The sequence below is a fragment of the Nasonia vitripennis genome, chromosome 2 (assembly GCF_009193385.2).
Source record: "Nasonia vitripennis strain AsymCx chromosome 2, Nvit_psr_1.1, whole genome shotgun sequence".
NCBI classification, from domain to species: domain Eukaryota; kingdom Metazoa; phylum Arthropoda; class Insecta; order Hymenoptera; family Pteromalidae; genus Nasonia; species Nasonia vitripennis.
Window position 1 is genome coordinate 2569157 of NC_045758.1, and position 14078 is coordinate 2583234.

General features: G+C 42.9%; 4 protein-coding genes across 16 annotated transcripts in view; 2 read left to right on the plus strand and 2 right to left on the minus strand.

The window, feature by feature from the left end:
* Positions 1-9356, plus strand: part of LOC100678373 (zinc finger protein 77) — a 17053-nt gene extending 7697 nt beyond the window's left edge. Inside the window, exons 3-9 of one of the 12 annotated variants that reach the window (XR_004344626.1) lie at positions 7300-7460; positions 7530-7652; positions 7794-7936; positions 8031-8141; positions 8209-8318; positions 8376-8746; positions 8829-9356. Coding sequence is in view for 9 of the 12 variants with exons in the window: in XM_031923302.1 (XP_031779162.1) it covers positions 7995-8141; positions 8209-8318; positions 8376-8746; positions 8829-9127 (927 nt within the window). In the remaining 3 variants the exon portion in view is untranslated. Of the gene's footprint in view, positions 1-6097; positions 6633-7299; positions 7461-7529; positions 8142-8208; positions 8319-8375; positions 8747-8828 lie in introns of those variants that run through there. The other 11 variants (XM_031923304.1, XM_032597190.1, XR_004344625.1 and 8 more) reach the window with 11 other exon arrangements.
* On the minus strand, positions 9357-11305 carry LOC100113629 (60S ribosomal protein L34). The gene is made up of 5 exons (XM_001601899.6): positions 11061-11305; positions 10727-10906; positions 10488-10559; positions 9695-9892; positions 9357-9506 (listed from the first exon to the last, which is right to left on the minus strand). Exons 3-5 carry the CDS (start codon positions 10550-10552, stop codon positions 9410-9412), a joined length of 360 nt encoding a protein of 119 aa, XP_001601949.1. The 5' UTR covers positions 10553-10559; positions 10727-10906; positions 11061-11305; the 3' UTR covers positions 9357-9409.
* Positions 9976-12558, plus strand: LOC100116923 (methionine aminopeptidase 1D, chloroplastic/mitochondrial). Of its 2 annotated transcripts, XM_008211208.4 has the most exons (6): positions 10833-11122; positions 11204-11301; positions 11367-11606; positions 11678-11869; positions 11945-12206; positions 12280-12558. In XM_008211208.4, the coding sequence occupies exons 2-6, from the start codon at positions 11227-11229 to the stop codon at positions 12474-12476; spliced, it is 966 nt and encodes a 321-aa protein (XP_008209430.1). In that variant the 5' UTR covers positions 10833-11122; positions 11204-11226; the 3' UTR covers positions 12477-12558. The 2 variants fall into 2 exon arrangements, with proteins under 2 accessions (XP_032453071.1, XP_008209430.1); XM_032597180.1 differs by having other exon boundaries at positions 9976-11301.
* Positions 12496-14047, minus strand: LOC100116961 (proteasome subunit beta type-4). Its single transcript, XM_001601271.6, has 5 exons — positions 13795-14047; positions 13318-13524; positions 13093-13239; positions 12813-13011; positions 12496-12731 (listed from the first exon to the last, which is right to left on the minus strand). Exons 1-5 carry the CDS (start codon positions 13923-13925, stop codon positions 12627-12629), a joined length of 789 nt encoding a protein of 262 aa, XP_001601321.1. The 5' UTR covers positions 13926-14047; the 3' UTR covers positions 12496-12626.
* Positions 14048-14078: the final 31 nt, after the last annotated feature.

The window sequence follows — 14078 nt, forward strand, 5'->3', positions numbered from 1 at the left end:
ACGCTCGTGCAGCGCCGAAACCCTTCGAAAGAGAAAATGAATAACGCGCCGCGCATCGGCCCGCAAATCGAACTTTTTCTTTTCCTCGCAGGCCATAAATAATAAAAGGGATCCAGCCCACAACCGCGTCTCGGAACATCCTCTCGTCCAGGTATACCATATAGTACTATACTATCGAGTTTAGACGTCTAACGCCGGGATTATCAGGGGCTCTGCGCTCCTCGACGACACTTTCGTTCGGAGCTTATATACAGGGCCAATTTGCGAGGCAAAAACACTCGCGTCGTTGTGCCATCTCTCTCTCTCTCGCCAGTATACGTTCAGGAACACACCGAGTGTATTATTAATCGTAAAGTGTCGACAGGCGCGAGAGCCTTATGTATCCGATGTGGGTGGCGATTTCGCCTTCTCTCTCCGCCAATAAAGAGGCTTTTATAGTTGTTCCATTCGCACTGTACGCTTCGGATGAGTGATCGCCGCGAGAGTGTATAGAAAAGAGCAATAATCAAACTCTACGTCTAGACGCCGAGCCGAAACTTTTATCTTATGGTAATTCGTCGTGCGGCCGCGTTTATGGGTCAGTTCGAGTCTCTATGCGAGATGGCCTTGCGAAGCTGTACAGAGGAGGAGGAGGAGGAGGAGAGAAGGATGATAAAAGGAGGCTCGCGCAGGCAAAAAATCGACTTTTCGCATCTAATTTCGCCAATTGCCACTTGCGAGTGTGTGTGCGTGTGTCGTGTTCCGTCTTCTCCGTAATCCGAATTGATGGGCCGAGCCTATCCGCGTCAATTGCAGCAGCCTCGCCATTAATAGTCGTCGCTCTCGCTGATTCAGAAAAAAGTCCCGCCGAGTGTATCAAGCTCATATTGTGTAGGATAATTTCGAAACGACGCGCGTCGGCGGGGATTATCGGGAACCGAGCGAGATTTCAAGAGAAAAAATAAAAAATAAGCCGCAGCCGAATGAACTGGATTATTGAAATGGCTCAGTGAGCGTTGGCCATTAAAAATCGTTATGCTAGAACAGGAGGCTTACGTCAGGCACTTTGCGAAAATCGCCGCAGCCGCCGCGTCGAGCTCGTTATACGCCGACTGCCCGAGTAATTTTGGCGCCTGTGAGTGTGCGTATATCAGGTGAGCCCCGTCGCCGGCGAGGCGCTGACCGCTTTTTGCGCTCGACCATCTCTGCTTTTCTTCTAGTAGCTCGAGAGAGACGTGTATCGGTATAGCCTTTCTAGGCCTGGAATTCGTTGGGAACTTTGAGAGAGAGAGAGAGAGAGAGAGACGATCTGCCGCGTAATTGGACTGGATGTATCTCTCGAGGGAGAGCGTATTACGCTGCGCGTGAGTGGAATTTTGTAAATGTTATAGTCGAAGGTTGAGTACTTATATGCGTATTATCGGTTATTACGCTATACCGCTCGTTCCATAAATCAGATATTCCGAGAGCTATTAATTCGAATTTACTAGGTGCTGAAATTACATAATCGCGTCACTGTGTATACCCACAGCGTTTTCCGCCGATTTCTAATAACCGATCGATTCGATCGGCCCCAAAAATCTCTTACGCATTGCATTTTTCCATATACTACGCTCGTCCTTCGATACGCAAGATAAACTAAATTGCAATTCAACTCGAGGCGGCCTTTTCAAAAAATATGCATCGGGGCAACAGCGTCGACCGGGAGTAAGAAGCCGCTTATACAGTGGGCGCATCGTGCGCTTTCGTTCAGGCAAAACGATGACGGTGTATGAATTAACGCGCGAAATTTCGAAAGCACGCGCGCGCGCGCGAGCTAAATTGGCCTCTAACAACGCGTAACTGCAGCCGATATTATAAATTTTTAAAAGGCCCACTTTTATTGCGGCCCGTCGAACGAGCGTATAACTGAATTTAATTGCCGGCGTTAAGCCGATAACGCGCCGGGGGGAGACTGGGCAATTTCCAATATTCATAATCTAAACTGTTCGCTCTCGCGAATGAAAACTTTACTGCCGCGAGATACACACATCGAGCTTCTGTCTGCTTCACGACTCTAATATAGACGTATATACTTTATATACACTTTTATAATCGACGATTCATTAGCGATTTTTCTCCTCTATTCTCATCGATAGTAATTTCGAGCCTATAATACAAGCGATTATTATTAAGAGACATAAATCTCTTGTGGGGGAAAAAATGAGAAGGACGTCGGGCTAAATCACCGGAATCCCAGAGAGAGAGAGAGAGAGAGAGAGAGCTAGCTACGGCGAGGCAATTATAAATCCGAAAATGAGAAATAAATTCCCGCGCAAAATCAGATTAGCCGCGCCGCCAGAGTCTCTCTCTCTCTCTCTCTCTCCCCCCCCTTATTTCACCTCTCCACGAGGGAGAGCGAGGAAAGAATAAGATGGACAGACAGATAGGTCCGTGTATACACGTACGGCGACGGCCGGCAATCGTCGCCGGGAATCTCCTCTCCGCCGCGGCGGCGTCCCTGAAGGCTGGCTGTGCGAGAGTTTATTCAATGGACCCACATAGAGCTCTTTTTTCGCGTATACGGCCGAAATCGCTGTATAATTGAATGTATAGAGAGCGGAAGAGGCATCAGGAAAGTAATTGTATGCTATTATCAAATGGGCCCCCTTAACCGGCCTCTCATTAAGTCCCGCAGCAGTAGCGGCTATATAGCATATGCTATATATAGCCGCCTCGATAGCGGTGTCATTTCTCGTAGCGTGTAACGCGTCTAACAATATACACGCGAGTCGAGCCGAAAAAAGAAAGCGCAAAAGATAAGGCGCGGAGGAGTTTGTCCGGGCGCAAAGAAGCTCGAAAAAGGAGCAACGGAAAAAAGTACGGAGAGAGAGAGAGAGAGAGAGAGAGAGAGTAGGGGCCTGCCGTACGCGGAGGGCCCGTCCGACGCCAGCGAGGCGCGACAATAGCGCGCGCCGGCATCGCGCGCGCTCAGACTCTCGTCGCGCCGAACCGGATTTCGGGATTAAAATCCCATACATAGTCGACCGACCCCTTCTATCCTTTTGCTCCGAGTGTGCTCGTGCGCGTGTGTATATACATGCGCGAAGAGAGAGAGAGAGAGAGAAAGGTGGCTTTGACGGAAGGGCAGAGGCGAGAAAAAAAGCGGAGGAAGGTGCCGCGCGCCCGGGGAGAGAAGAAACATGACAATGGCACACCGCTGCGAGCGCGCGAGAGGCTTATTATTCTCGTTCGGCGAATTCGTTCTAAGTATATAGGTGGAAAGTCGATTTGCCGATAACTTTTAAACAACATTTCGCGGCAGGAAGTTTGTTTTCAACATAACCGCGACGTCATAGAACAACAGTTTTCCGCGAGTATATAACTCGTCGGAAATGTGAAAACAGTTAGGCTTTCGTTCCTCGTGAATTACCCCTGGAAAACAGCATTCAGACACGGACTCTCCCCCGGTGAGAAGAAAAAAAGCCACGAAACACTGAGCACAAGAAGAATTACAGACCACCGCGTAAAGACTCGCCTCCTCCGAGAGCATCGATATAGAGAGCAAGGAAAATCGGAAAAGAGCACTGCACAGCTCCCGACAAAGTGGGCGTCGCGCGCCGCGCAGCGAGAGACGAGAGAAAAACGCCCGTGAATTAGAAGTATATTTCACCCAAAGGACTTGGGATCCCCTCGGAGAGGCTTACACACAAAAGGCGCCTCTCGAGAAAGGAGGCCCTGATGTACGTAACGCGTTGCCTCCTTTCAGGCCCCTCTTTTTTTTTTTTTTTTTTTTCGGAGCCGCTGGGCTCGAGCTTGCTACATCAGGGCCGGGTATATCGGCTCTCTTTTTTCAAACTCGAGTATTGAATTTTTCACTCCGAGTCTCGAGAGTTTGTTATTGGATCGGAATTTCGAGAGCCTTTCCGCGCAGGGAAGAGTCGCCGGACCTTGTCTACGTGCATTATTTTACTCACGATTCGGACGGCCTGAAAATCTGTAGGATACATTGGATAATCGATGATAATTGCCCCGAGCGTTGTAGTATACGAAGGGGGTGACCGTTCTCTCATATAATCGTGCAGTAGAGACGCAGCACAAGTGGACGCGATTATTCAATCCTCGATTCGGATTAAGAAATCCATTCCTCGTCGTATTTAAAAGCAGAAGCCAACGCGATATGCCTAACCGCAAGTTGAGTACGGTCCCCGCATTTATCGGGGCCCAGGAGTCAGGTGTGAATCGACGATCAAAGACGCCGCCGCCGAGGCTTTATCCGACTATGCGCGCGAGAGAGAGAGAGAGAGAGAGAGAGAGCTATACTAATTATGGATGCGAATGTACGACGATCGGTTTTCGGTTTGATTAGTCGCTGTCGGAGCTATCCGTACGAGCTGTGGGTGCGCATTGCGTGCATCCGAGAAACCCAAAATTTTCGCAATACACAAAAGTTTCGTCTTACGTCCCTGCGGCTGCTCCTTATTCGGTTCGACGCGCGCCTCTCCAGCCGAGAAAGAGAAACACAAGGCACAAAAGCGAAGGATGAGAAGTAGAAGAAGCAAAGACGAGGGTCCGTCCAACGGACAAAGATCCATCGGGACCGGTTCTCCATCGTCCGTTCGGCAGCTCTCTCTCTCTCTCTACCCCCCCCCTCCCCCTCACCCAGCCATCCCTCATTCAGCTCTTCTTTTTCTACATTCCCGGGAGAGGCCCCGCGGTGCGTCGGGTGTGAAAACCGACACCCACCCGCTTGTTATTTTGTCAAACAGTATACGGGACCGAGGCTATTCTCTCTGTATATCTATCGCTCGCTTCAAATTATAGGAATCATGCGCGAGAGTCGCAAATTGCCTCGCCTCGTCCTACAGCTTTTGTTGCCAATCAAGCTCCCTCTCTCTGCGGTGACACACGCACCCGAGCTCGATCTATATTCTAATTTCGCGATGAATTTGTAATTTTATCGCACGCCAGTCTTGATCGAGTTCTCCAACAACAACAACAACAACAACAACAACAACCATAATCGTACGTCGTCGGAAATATCAATAGGCACAGCCGCTGCACTCTAGCGTGTAATTTCCTGCGCGGGCAATTGAATCCCACATTCCTCCGGGTAATCGAACGGAGAAATAACTCCAAAGTAGCTCTGCGCACGTGAACGCACGCGCGAGCGGCCAAGTTGAAGGCCGTGAGGCGCGAAGATTGGGCGGACGGGCCGCACCGAAAATGGAGGAGTCATTACCTGCTGCAGAGAGGTGTATTATGTATACTCTCTCGCTCTCGCTCGACCTTTTCTTCTCATTCTTTACATCCTGCTCCGAGTGTGCGATGCTGCAGAATTCAAAGCGCACGGATAAATCACAGATGTACAATGCTCGGATGCGGACGAGAAAAAAATATCCTCCCTTTCATCCTGGGCTCGTTCGCCGCGTCGTAAAAGTCCTCGCAATTTGCTGCAAGCTCCGTACTATTCGCAATTCTCGAGCCGGCGCAACCGCAGCGGCAATTATCTCCAATTGGCTCTTCAAAGCGCGTCGACGAGAGAGAGAGAGAGAGAGAGAGAGAGAGAAAAAAGGAGCTTTTCTCGAAATCGCATTGGTTCCGCAGGTGCAAAACTCGGCCGGGCTTTTTTCTCCCGAGAGGCTTCTTCCTGAGCGAGCCGTCTTCTTTTTGCGAAGATCCAAATATGATACACGACGTAAATTATACCGTGAATTCGGGGAACTCTTCGTGCTGGCGATGATGATGATGATGATGATGGTCCGCTTCACGTAACCGCGCTGATATCATCAACCTGTAATGACGGAAAAATAAAGCTGTAATATATGTAACGCAATTTTCACTCGTACTCTCCGTTCATTCATTCGTTTTCTTGCATAACAGTATACAACAGAAGCTGCACAGATAAACTCTCGCCTCGTGTCGGGTGTATAGCAGAGGAGGGAATTCCGGTCGCCACTACTGAATGGGATAACGCGATAAGCGGCCCGCCGACGATCTACGCGTGAATTCCGACCGGCCGATGCAACTCTCTCTCCCTCTCTTCTATATATATATATATATATATATAAGTAGTGCACAGAGCGTATCAATGAACGCATCGGACGATAAAAAGCTACGGGCGGAGCTGCGCCGCTGCAGAGCATGTGTCTTATCTCGAGGCGTGTAATTTTAGAACGAGCGCTTCCGCTCGCGCCAAAACCGTTATATTATATACACTTGTATACACTCCACTGCAGTGTGCGCGAGAGCTCGTTGCAGTTTTGCGTGCCGAGTGTGTGTACGCTCGCAAAAAGAGGCAGGAATTCACAGAAGCCGGGCGTTATTCAAGAGAGATTTAATCAGCCAAGTGAAGCTGGTAATTAACCACATGGCCGTCACGCCATCGTGTGTGTATACTGTAGGCGCTTTCGTCGCTTCATTTTTCGAAATATCATAACGAGAGAGCCTGTTCAGCTCGAAAATTCCAGAGGCTCTTTAATTGATCGATTTCTCTCTCTCTCTCTCACTTCGGGACGACGCGCATGAATGCGTAAAAAGGCCGTTTAGCACCAACAGCAACAGCAGCAAAAGTTGGTGTAATGACGATCGGCTCTCTGTACCATAATACCTATAACAGAGACGAAAAAAAAAACGTGTAAACGCTCGCAGTAACGATTAACATATTATTCCGCGTAAGTACAGACGTAAAGCGTGAAAATAACAGCCTCTATCTACCCGCGAATAACTTACCGTACGAGCATCCTCGAAAACGCACGAGCTTCTTGCCGTAAAAGGCGGCATCGACCTTAATAGCCCTCTCTCTCTCTCTCTCTCTCTCTCTCTCTCTCTCTCTTGCTCGAGTGATTGATTCGAGATTTAATCGCGAGAGCCCAGGCTTATTTCGATTATTCGCGCGTTATAAAATTCAAATTTTCAAGGGCCTTCTCTTATCTGGAATCAGTATGTATCAAGCTGCGGCGCAGATGCTTCCTTTTTCGTTTTGCTTCGGGACGACTTTTTCTCTCTTTCTCTCATCTTGCGTGAAGCGAGGCTGCGCTGCAGCGCGTGAGAACGCGAGCGCGGAGAGCTGCAACAAATAAGGCAGCTTCTGTGCGCCGTGTGTGTACACTTGTTGACCATAATCGGAGCACAATGAGAGGACTTTGCTGTAAGGCAAGGATGGATCTGTTGCTCGTGCTGTAGTACGCGATGTCCGTATTTGTTTTTCGACCTGGAAAAATCAATAGTTGATGTTTTATATGGCTTTGACTTTTTTTCGCCTTGAAAGTAGATAGAGGTGTTGTTGATGCCATTTTTGTAGTGAATTATAACCTCACATTTTGTCGTTTTTACGGGCAGGAATATTAAAACTAAACTTCTGGACCTGTAAGTACTTCCCTATAATCCGCCAACGTTATAAACTGTCGTCGAGGCATCTAGCTCTGTGGTAAACTGGCAAAACAACTTACGCTTTTATCGAGAGGAACGTTTCTTCAAGGAATCGAAGACGACGAATGATGGTAATAAAAGAAAGTCTACGATTGTGCGTAAAAATCTATCAAAACCGGCACTTTTTTCCTCATCTCCAGTATACTTACGAATTTCACTACTGATGGCGCACCTGTACAGCAACGTTCAGCTGCGTCAACGCGCCATATTTGCGGCCTTCATCCAATCTTCGCTTTTTGTCAGGAGAACCAGCCAATCACGAGGTCTTAGGAAGTAACCTTTTTGTCATTCGAATTTGTTGATCAATGAATTATAAATTTTAATTTATGAAGCAGCCATATATATTTCACGCGCATTATGTAAAATTAATGAGATTTTTTTGTACAAAACTTTTGATGACAAAGGCTCTCACGTGTCTGGCTATTTTACGAAAGTAGTCTGACCAGTTAGTTGTAGCCGGCTTCTGCAGTATCGTCATCATGCACGACTCTATCTTTTGTGTCAGTGTTTTCTTCGCGATTATCTGGTCTGCTTTGAGTGTAGCAGAGTAGGTATAATGCGAAGTGTAAATATTATAATGTTTTAAGTATTCATATCACTTAACGATGGAGACTGAATCGAAAAATGTCAATTTTTATCAGACTGATGAGAAAGTATCCAAAAAGTTGTATAAATGTAGCTTTGAGGGCTGTAAACTCGAATTTTCAAAGCCAAGTAGTTTAAAGTTCCACATAAATGTTCATTTGAAAGAGGTTTGTTTTTATATCGCAGTGAAATTCATGTCACACCTTTTCACTAATATTTAATTAATTTTTATAGAAACCTTTCAAATGCACGCACAATGACTGTGATAAAGCTTACAGTAATCCTTCGCATTTAAAACGTCATGTGCTACTAACTCATGATAATGCACTTAAGCTGAAGATTAGGTAAGTGTAATGAGCCAAGAATCGTTTATACACGATCATCAAAATCTTGTATTGCAGATGTAAACACTGTCAAGAGTATTTTAGTAACACCAGTAATTTGAAGCGCCATATTCAACGAACTCATTCAGACACTGCAAAATTTTGTAAACTGTGTTCCAGAAGATTTAAATCACCAAGTTTACTGAATGAGCACATGATATTACACAAAGAGAAGGGAAAGGAATTAAATTCGTTTGATTGTGATCAGTGTGGAAAAGAATTGAAGAGTTGGTACTCTCTAATTAAACACAAGAGGAGACATTTAAAGAATAAATTGCAATGCCCTTTTGAACATTGTCTAGTAGAATTTGATACAGGAACAGCTTTAAGGGACCATAAAGTTTACTTTCATGCTAAAGAGCATGCTGATCATAAGGAAATTCACAAAAGTAAAATTCATTATTCTAATCTTTTTTTTTACAATTTTCAGCACATTATTAATCATGTCCACATCATGTCTAATTTTTACAGACTATACCTGCGCAGATTGTGGCAAAGTATTTTATGCCAAAAATAACTTAAGGGTACACGTACCAACTCATTTAGTACAAGAAAAAGAATTCTCTTGTACGTATAAAAATTGTGACAAAATCTATCAGTTTAAAAGAAATTTAAAGAAACACATACAAATTTCTCATTTGGGTAGGAGATTTACATGTGAAGTTTGCAATCGTGAATTCAAATCAAATCAGAAACTCAATCAGCATAAGCAAAATTTTCACCAAGGACCAACAAAATCACGTAGAAGATGCTCAAAGATGAATAATTAAGTATTTTCGTAAATAAAACCCATCACTGTTCAAACTGTGATATTACTATAGTTTAGATACTTATTTATTATAAATGAAATAAAGTACTGTTATTAACACTTGTAAAAAAATAAGTTCTAATAAATAATATTTGACTCTACATATAGTTCTGATCAATACCTTTAGAACTTTACGAAAAAAGTAGAGCTGTCTGTAGATGGGGATAGTCAAAATGTTGAAAACGTGAAGATACAGTTTTTTGATTTTTTTATTTAAGCTTTACACGTAAAAGATGTTGGTAAATTACTTCTCTGCCTTTTTCGTCTTGACAGAAGCCTGTTGTGCCCTCATAACCTTAATGACAATCTTCTGTTCTTCAATAAGGAAGGCACGGACAATCCTGAAAAAAGTATGATTGATAAATAAATCTATTTAATAAGCTATTTCCAAAAACAATCAAATGGTAGCAGAGTGTAGTGCCGCTAATTCAAGAAATTATTCTTTATAATTTATTTTTCAGGACATTCATTAGCAACACTTCATTCTAACTTGTAATTCTTCAAAATCAATGTTGATTATATTGCTTACCTTTCCTTGACGCATTTGTGGCACATCACTCCACCATAGACACGCTTGACAGTCTTCTTCCTGCGGCACATGCGGGAGCGTTCCATAGGCCTAGCCGGCTGGATACCCCTGAGCTTGTCTTTGCACTGACCACATCTGGGGATCTTCTTGGGCTTCTTAAGGTACTGGTAGACCAGTTTACCTCCAGGAGTACGGACGCTGTAGTAACAATTTTTGTTAAATATTTTCTACACTTTTTTGTAAACCACTTGTTTTAAAAGCTTTAAATAGGAATCGTTTTTTAAACTATTGTTTATATACAGAGCACAAGCTTGCGAACTATAACTAAGAAACTTGTTTATACAAATTATCAAGGCTAAAAACTAAATATAACTTGTCAATTGGGGTACGAATTATGTGAAATGAGATCAACTGACTCCAATTTAATTAGAAACAAGTAAATATTGGCAAATCTATGCAAACTGTTTCCACAACAATTAAGCACAGCAAGTGCGGATCAAAGTACAGGTTATATGCTGATAGCAACGTTCACAAGTACTAGGGCTTCTAGGCAAGTACTTTTCAAGTACTTTCCGTAGGTTTGTCCCTCATCAACGTCCGATAAACAGTTGATAATAAGTACACGTGGTTTATGTGACAAAATCGTCAATCAAAACATAACCTGTAGCACCCGGAACCCTTTACTCCAAAATTCCTCCAACAACAAAGTACACCCTAAAAGTCGAAATTTCGCGCAAGGACAGCCCTCGAACTCGCGCTAATCAATCCGATATATCTCAAAATCATTACTCACACTCGTCTCCTGTTACTTTTTGTGTTGTACGACAGCCGTCGTCGGTAGGTTAGACGCTGCACCATCTTGCTTCTGGAAAAGAAAATTGGCCGTTACAAAAATCGTCGGGCTTCGATACGGGCATCAACGGCTGCGCCGTTTCTTCTAGTTTATTGTCGCGACGTTATTTTTTGCATCGATTGTCGGATTACCGCTTACAAAACGGATTTTCCGACAATCGCAATTTGTTAACAACGAACCTTGGTCAGCCGAGGAACGGAAAAGGAAACGAGCGCCGCTGCGGAGACCTTTCACGCCTGCGCACCGCGCGCTTTCTGGGACGTTTGATTCTCGAACTGGCGACTAGACGGCTCGCCGACATCGATCTATTCGCCGTAATTGCTTTTTACTCGTTGTTTATCCGTAGTGTTACAGTTTTTCTGTAAAATTAGATAAGTCACGCAAAGATCTAGATCGTATTTGTCTGTAAGATCGCTAATATTGCATTTTGCGCAGTTTTTTAAGTTAATTTTTATCCGCTCTAGAGTTATACTTATTTCGTGGTGTAATAGGTGTCACCTATATATGTCTTACATGGTACCGATATATACATGTATATACGCGCTCGCGAATCGTCGAGAGCAGACGGAAAATTTGTAAGTCCAAACAACAACAACAACAACGGACGATGTAAACTTGCAGTGTTGAATTGCATTTTGTAACTAAACTATTGCTAGATTCTCGCGTTATCCTCGCCACAATGATGTCCCGAAACTGTGTCAACAAAACTTTCGTCAGGACGTTCTTCAAAAACTTTCTTAAGACTAAATTAGAGGTATACTGCATTAATACTGTAATTGGATAATGTCAACGTTGCTTTAAATTGATTTTCTTTACAAGAATGCAGCTCGCAGAAAAGCTCAAATTGCATTTGGCAGATATGACATAGTGGAACCAGGAATTGTGTCAGCAAGAAGATCTGTCCCTTCATACATTCCAAAGCCAGTGTACGCTGACACAGGTAAACCACAGCTTCCACCCACTGAACCAGAGATCAAGAATAAGGATCAAATAGAATGTATGATACATAGCTGTATGTTGGCCAAAAGAGTATTAAAGGAAATAAGATCAGTTGTCAAAGTAAGATTATCGCGTGAAATCGCTAAATTGAAATTGTACGCAGTGATGATTAGCCTTTGACAAATTTTTAGCCTGGTGTTACCACTGACTTTCTGGATGAAAAAATTCATGAAATGATTATAAATAACGGAGCATACCCAAGTCCTTTGAACTACAGAGGATTTCCAAAGTCAGTGTGTACTAGTATCAATAACGTAGCCTGTCATGGAGTACCGGATGATCGTCCTTTACAGGATGGAGATATTATAAACATTGATGTCACAGTAAAAAATATTTTTTATTTAAAACTGTCATGATTATATTATGTGCACTTATAAATGAGTTTATTTCAAATTAAGGTATTCTTGAATGGACATCATGGAGATTGTTCTGAAATGTTTGAAGTTGGAAAAGTAGATGAAGAGGGCAAAAAGTTAATTGAAGCAACAGAAGTCTGTCTGCAAAAAGCTATTTCTATTTGTAAACCAAATGAAAAATTTTGTAATATAGGCAAAGTTATAGAAGAAACTGCTGGAAAGCAGGGATTTACTGTACTACCAGCATTTGGTGGTCATGGTATTGGTTCATACTTTCATGGACCTCCAGACATCATTCATATTGGTATTTATTCAAATTTCATAAACAGCATTCATTAATCATAAAGCAATTTTTAATCTGAATTATATGTTGATAGAAAATGATTATAAAGGAGTGATGAAAGCAGGAATGACATTTACCATTGAACCAGTTTTATCTCAAGGAAAAGAGGATGTTGGAATTTTAGAAGATGGCTGGACAGCTGTAACACTCGACAATGCTAGAGCTGCACAAGTAGAGCACACAATACTGATCACTGACAATGGTTGTGACATTTTAACTAGACCAAATTAAAAATAATTGTAAATAACTGTTAAGTACAAAGAGTCTGGAATATTTATTCAATGTTTAATAAAATGCTTGTTTCACGAATCAGTATATTGAAATTTTATTTATGAAAAACAACTTAAAGTCGGCTTATAGTTAAATAACTTTAAATTTGAATTAATCGTAATCTCTTCCCATTGTAGACACCTCCCAATTATGATCAATGGTGATTGGACCTTTGATTTCTACTCCTTTCTCTTTTGTGATGACTCCAAGGTGGTACTAGAATCGAGATGGTTAAAAATTAATTTATTGTTAGCAAATTAGCAAATGTACTATTGGTGTAAAATGGCATTTAATTACCTTGGGGAAAGACCTTGCATCTCGGTAGAAAAGTACTTGCATAGCTTTGTAAATAAGATCTGTGGCTTCTTGCTCAGTCATCTCTGGGTTAGCTTCATAAGCTTTGTTCAGAAGTGGTGAAGCCATGTATGCACCGTAACCGGTGGCAATCACAGGATCAGTAAATGCCGTTCCTAATTTATCAACTGTTCCTAAAAATCTAGTACAAGAGAGAAACTTTCATAAGACTGATTTTTGAATAATATATTCACAGAATTCAACTAATGGAACTGATTCTTACAATTTGTCATCTTCAATGCCACCAATGATGAAGTTATTCCACAGGGGATCAAACTTTGATCTCTTGTTGTACATAACTCTGGTCAACCAGCAATGGAGAGACTTTGGTTTGAGAGTGAAACCATCATCCAGACATCTTTCATCCAGGCTAAAAGATAGTTATATCAAGAATAACAAAGGTTCTAAATAACATTAAAATAATTATTAAATTGAGTGTAATACACACATCTTCTGCTCTATAATACTTCTGAGATACTGGTAATCAGCGTAGTCACCACCAGCACCAAGAATGATATTGTCGTTCACTTTAATAACACGTTCACAGTTCCTGAATCTGGCTAGGGAACCGTATGAGGCCAAGACATCAGCCGCGATGACAATTCCATCCTTGAACTGCAGTCCTATGACCGATGTACCCGTGGTCATCGGGGATCTAAACAAAAGAAGTAATTTGCATTACCACCAAAATTTTCATTTCGAGGTTAGGTTACGTATCTTGCTTACGACTCTCCGTCACTATTTGCTCAAATATTATGAAATAAATCGACGTAATAAATGACATAAGCACTCTCCCGCAATTTGCAACACTGAATGAACTCTTTAAAAGAAAATTTTCAAAAATAGTCAAAGAAAGCTATCGGGTGAGTCGTTGTCGAAAGCAGCAAAATAACGAGCAAAATTCCAGTACAATATTCGGACTTACTGTGTTCTCTGCATGCCATTCGTACCGGAGCTCGCGGTAGGCCCTGGGAAATTGTAAATTGCACCTGGTGCCGGGCCATTTTGCCAAAAAGGCGTAGGGCTAAAGTAGTCGGCTTTATTGAAGAACGACATGTTTGTTGTAAAATTCGAATGTCATCCTCTGCTTCGCGAACCCCCGATCGGGTTCCGGCTGGTGGCGTTCTCAAAACCATCAAACGGGACTGCGCATGTGCGCTCGACGGCGAGTGTTTTGCGAGTTGTTGAACGCTGTTTTCACTTATTTTG

What these genes read in the sequence shown, in the direction of transcription:
- LOC100113629 (XM_001601899.6), bottom strand. Translation starts at nt 10,552, where the DNA reads ATGGTGCAGCGTCTAACCTACCGACGACGGCTGTCGTACAACACAAAA. An exon ending in AAAAGTAACAGGAGACGAGT is followed by an intron (nt 9,893 to 10,487) that starts GTGAGTAATGAT and finishes TTGTTACTACAG; the next exon opens with CGTCCGTACTCCTGGAGGTA. An exon ending in CACAAATGCGTCAAGGAAAG is followed by an intron (nt 9,507 to 9,694) that starts GTAAGCAATATA and finishes TACTTTTTTCAG; the next exon opens with GATTGTCCGTGCCTTCCTTA.
- LOC100116923 (XM_032597180.1), top strand. Translation starts at nt 11,227, where the DNA reads ATGATGTCCCGAAACTGTGTCAACAAAACTTTCGTCAGGACGTTCTTC. An exon ending in TTATAAACATTGATGTCACA is followed by an intron (nt 11,870 to 11,944) that starts GTAAAAAATATT and finishes TTTCAAATTAAG; the next exon opens with GTATTCTTGAATGGACATCA. An exon ending in TCCAGACATCATTCATATTG is followed by an intron (nt 12,207 to 12,279) that starts GTATTTATTCAA and finishes ATATGTTGATAG; the next exon opens with AAAATGATTATAAAGGAGTG.
- LOC100116961 (XM_001601271.6), bottom strand. Translation starts at nt 13,925, where the DNA reads ATGTCGTTCTTCAATAAAGCCGACTACTTTAGCCCTACGCCTTTTTGG. An exon ending in AATGGCATGCAGAGAACACA is followed by an intron (nt 13,525 to 13,794) that starts GTAAGTCCGAAT and finishes TCTTTTGTTTAG; the next exon opens with ATCCCCGATGACCACGGGTA. An exon ending in ATGCAAGGTCTTTCCCCAAG is followed by an intron (nt 12,732 to 12,812) that starts GTAATTAAATGC and finishes TCTCGATTCTAG; the next exon opens with TACCACCTTGGAGTCATCAC.